The sequence below is a fragment of the Buceros rhinoceros genome, unplaced genomic scaffold, assembly GCF_000710305.1.
Source record: "Buceros rhinoceros silvestris isolate BGI_N320 unplaced genomic scaffold, ASM71030v1 scaffold37126, whole genome shotgun sequence".
Classification (NCBI taxonomy): domain Eukaryota; kingdom Metazoa; phylum Chordata; class Aves; order Bucerotiformes; family Bucerotidae; genus Buceros; species Buceros rhinoceros.
In genome coordinates this window covers 8480-13292 of record NW_010418774.1, presented here as the reverse complement: position 1 = coordinate 13292, position 4813 = coordinate 8480, and the positions used below count along the sequence as shown (strand labels likewise).

Here is a 4813-nt window from a genome sequence, read left to right as displayed (position 1 = left end):
GTAGGGAAACACAGGTAATGGCTTTGTAGTGCCTGTTTAGAATGTTGGTTTTGCCAAACAGAATAGAATGTTGACAATTATTTCCAGTAGGAATGAGGGAGTAGACCAGAAATAAATGTGCAATTGAAATTACTTAATGGGTGAATGTCATTAGTCTTGTGTTTTTTTAGTATAAATAGCTAGTTTTGTCACTTATTGTAATAAGGAAAAAAAATGTCTGTATGTTTTGTTATAATCTGACATAATTTATTTTTTCCCCCAGACAGTTTTTGAAAAAAATAAGCCACAACAAACAAGAAATACAACATCAACACAGATGACTAAAATTGGCCTGTATGTGTCAAATGTGACTGACAAACTAATAACTCCTGGCAAGTATCTTACAGCAGAAGAATACCATAAACGCAGACTTGAAGCAGTAAGTTCTCATCTGTTTGAAACTGTATCTGTAAAGCAAAGTATTACAAAGGGTATCTGAATATTTAATGAGTGTTCAGAGAGTCAATTTAACAGTGAACTGCAAAACATCTGCATAATCTTCCCATTTTGAAATCTTTCATATAAGGAGGAAGCAGGTGTCTGCTCATTTACAATGTTAGTTTTTAAGTGACATTTGAGACCTTGTGGTTTCTTTAAATGTTAAGAATTGTTATCTTACTGGTTTCTGTCTTACAGTGACAGTTAAGCTTTCATACAGAGCATTAAGGGTTAAAACAGGTTTGTCCCTATGGCATTCTCATGATCTAATTAGAAGGACCTAAGCTACAGACCAGATATAAGGAAGAAATTTTTTACAGTGAGGGTTTGTGCAACAGTGAAACGGGTTGACCACAGAGTAGGTGGTAGATGCCCCATCTCTGGAAACAGTCAGGGTTAGGTTGGACAGGTCTCTGAGCAACCTGAACTAGTTGAAGGTGTCCCCGCTCACTGCAGGGTGTGTTGGACTAGGTGACCTTCAAAGGTCCCTTCAAACCCAAACTAATCTTACGATTCTACATGCTTAATGTATGGCCTCGAATGGACAGAGTATTGGGTAAGGATTTAGGTTTTATGTTTTTTGGATTTATTTAACAGGCCTGACAGGTTACTTCTGGCGTACCATTCTCTCCAACTTCTGCTTTGGTTTTGAACGTGGAACCTGGCTGTTCAAGCACGTGATGGGCCTGTGGAGTTTTTTGGTGTGCCGAGTTGCCTCACGCAGGCAATTCTGATCATGATTTCTGTGTAGCCATTATGCAGAGGATGCCATTTAGGCATTCAAAATTTCTTTTTGAAGACCATGTATTCAGTGGCTGCACACCTAACTTAAGTATACCCAACATCATGTTAGGTGGAACGCTGCTTTGGAAGTGGTCTAGATATTAATTTGATTGCTCATAGGTAGACAGTCTGACTTGAAGTAAATAGAGAAACAGTTGATTCCTCAGGTGACCGTGTAGGATAATTGTTGGCAAGATGCTTTGAAATCTTCTGATTGGGAGTTTTACATAAGAACTTCTTATTTGATCAGCATCAACTGACGGCAGTAAGCATTTTAGAGAAGCAGAACCCCAATAGGCAGCTGTTCCCTCAGGACTGCTCATGTTTTACTCTGATCATTACTGCCAGTTGCTGAAACCTGTAACGTATCTGTAGGAAACCTAGAGAGTAGAGAGACATCAGCTTGATCGTGGTTCAAGTGGATGGATTTGCACCATGCAGTGTAGTTCCATGTTGAAATGCTAGCTGAAGAGATATTAAAGAGAAGTATTAGGTTAAGGTATCTCTAGAGACAGTGTAACTCTGTTAGTGTGGTTTGGTGCTCGATAGCCTTTGACACTGCACAATGAGCTTATTAGGCCATGGTATTGACCTGGCTAAACTGCTTGCGGTGCAAGCGATACCTCAGCTGGCAGAAGCTTGGGCTTGAGCTTTGTGCTCCTTAGCTTAGTATAGATGTTTCTGTAGCCTTTAATGGCCACGGCTTTGGAAGTTGGATTTTCTAATTTTAAGTTCTGTCACGATAGCATTGGCAATTTCACATTCATTATTTGTTTACAAATAAAGTGCAGTTGATTTTTGTGTGTATTTTGCTTGTTGATTTTTGTATTTAGAAATTTAAAAGGAATTTTGCAAATACACATCTGAATTCTCAATCTAGACACTATATAAATGCGTAGTAAAATGAGGACCTCTGCCCACAAAGTTGAAAAGAATAAAACCAAAACCTGTCAAAAAGCATTTTTAAGGAAAGATTTGAAAAAGAAAAATAGATTTTGTAATTGCAGTTTGTACTTGATTATTTATTTGAACCTAGTTTTCCCACTGTACTCGGTGATTAAACTCCTGCAGTTACCTAAATAAATAAGTTCATTAGTGTTTAGACTAACAGTAACTGGTTTTGTAGCATTTAAATTAGTTTGAGTACAACACAAGTCTTAGAAAATGTAGTGAAGTACATAAGAAAAATAACAGTTAAGGGAAAATATTATGCTATCTTGTTCTAAATTTATGATTCTTTGATATCATGTCACATATAGGTAATAGTATTACAGAAATATTTCCGTCGCTGGCATGCTATAAATGTAGTACAAAATCTGAGGGAAGAAAAGAGGTTAAGGCTGGCATGGGAGGCACAAGAAGAGTTACGGAGGAAAAAAGAGAAAGAAGAAAGATTGAGAAGGGAGCACGAACAAAGACTGAACCCTAAAACAAAACAAGACTTTGAGCTGCTGTTCCATGCGTTAGAATGTAAGTTTTTTTTCTTAAAGGGATACTCTTAAATCAGCAAAAGTTTACAGTTTGTGGAATTTCTCCCATTTTTAAATAATTATTTGACTTTCATATGTTTCTAGAAGCAGAAAAGGCCTTGGCTCCTCTAAGCACTGTTTTGCAGTAACTGAAACATCCCTGTATTATCAACACAGCTTTCATCACAAGTCCAGAACACAGCCCCATACAAGCTACTGTGAATAAAATTAACTCTATCCCAGCCAAAACCAGCACACATTTTAAGGAAGAAATCAGCTTGCAAAATGATGCTATTTGGCAGCATTTTTTACTTCCTTTTTTTCATTCATCTCTAATGTTAAGGTCAGCTAGAGGAACAGGAACTGTTTATTTGGATCAGAGGTAATTTGATCTTTTTATGTTTAGGATGCTGAAAAGACTACTGTGAAAAATTACTGTTAAGATCCACCATTAGTCATTTAATATAGACATTTTTAATTAAATTTTTGCCCAGAATTTTACACTATATGATTGAAGGTATTCTTCTTGTCCTAGTTGTCTTTTTCTTATGCTTTTTCTCCTTTCTAATTTCTTCCACGTTTCACAAAACCATTTGGTCAAAATTGTAAAAATCTCTTAGGAGTCCTACAGGGCATCCTGAAAGACTCTCTCTTGCTGTTGGAGTGGGTGATATCTGAACTTCCCTGGAAAAATAAAGTGAATATTGAAGATAATTGACATAACTTACAGGAGAATTATGTTACAAATGTAACAAAAAACCCTTCAGGAAGAACAAAAACAGTAGAAAGCAGTGGACTTGTAGCAGCATATAATGAAAATTTAAGAGTTCTTTCTAAAATGTCTCATTTTAAGCAAGGTGCTTGCCTCAGAGCAGCTCCTATGTTAGCCTAGGCTACAGTGCCTGTTTGTGGTATAACTCTTTGGCACTTTGGACATTACTGTCCCTATAGCAGAACTGGCCTAATGGATTACCTGCTTCATTACCTGCCGCCTGACCTACCTTAAACTATCCTAGCTATTTCTTCCAGGGTAAACCGAGCATAAATTTGGTGACGTCTGTTATTCATAGAGCTTAGGATCATGATTCAAGAATTCCCCAGTAACGCACTAATCTGTTAATACTGCCATACTTTGTGTGGCATCGAACAAATCATTCAGACAAATTTATGCAGACAAAGAATGTATAAATAACTTATAAATATTACTTGTCTTAAACTTTAGAATTTTGGGAATGGTATCTTCCAGAGATTTGTGGTTTGTTAGGAGTTGTTTCCATTGCCCCCCCTTTTAATTCATAGAGAGTTAGCGTTTCACTTCACAAGAATCAAGATCCTTTAAAGTTGTATCTGACTACATGATCAAAAGCCAAGGTACTAAAATAATAATTTTTTTCCTCTTCACTTATTGCAAGTGCTACTATGTGGTATTTGATTTCCTACAATAATGTCTTAAAAAAACTTCTCCCTAGCTAATGTATTATCAAATGTATGATCCACTTTTTTTAAAGTGCAGTGAACTTTATTTGCAATAGAAACAACAAAGCTGAGTTAAGGTTGTGAATAAGTGCTGATATTCCCAATATTTTTTATATTTAAAATTTAGAGTTATATAAGCGTCTCTTTTGCTTCATTTAATGTCATTGGATTCACAAATAATAAAACTTTTGGCTTTGCATGTTCAGGAATTTAATATCTAGGCAACCTGAAAAAGCATGTGCCTCTTCAAAACTGGAACAGAACAAACTCCGGTATTTGAAATGTCTTTTTAACATTTTGTTAAAATTAATGGTCTGATATCAATCTTTTGGGGTTGTTTTTCTTCACCAGTGTGGACTAGTTGCTTTCTCTACATGGGGACTTGCAGTCATGCTCTTTATTTTAATAGAGCTTAGTGGTTCTAGGACGTTCTTTTCTACCTGCATCTGAAGCTACTTTTATATTCTTACAGTGTCAACAGTCTCCACGAGCTAAATCATTGTGACAGTAATAGAATGAGCCTATTGTCCTCTAGAGAGCTGTGAAGGTTATTGCTGCTGATCACAACAGGGGGATACTCTGACAGGGTCAGCCGTTATGAGCAATTC

The 4813-nt window shown here is 36.4% G+C and overlaps 1 protein-coding gene across 1 annotated transcript in view; it reads left to right on the top strand.

Annotated features, from left to right (window-relative positions):
- IQUB (IQ motif and ubiquitin domain containing) overlaps positions 1-4813 on the top strand; it is a gene marked incomplete at both ends in the record, with an annotated part of 15604 nt that overhangs the window by 2700 nt on the left and 8091 nt on the right. The window contains 3 exon segments of the mRNA XM_010138661.1: positions 1-14; positions 263-418; positions 2520-2730. The exon segment at positions 1-14 is cut by the window's left edge and continues 1 nt beyond it. Of these exon segments, the coding sequence (XP_010136963.1) occupies positions 1-14; positions 263-418; positions 2520-2730 (381 nt within the window).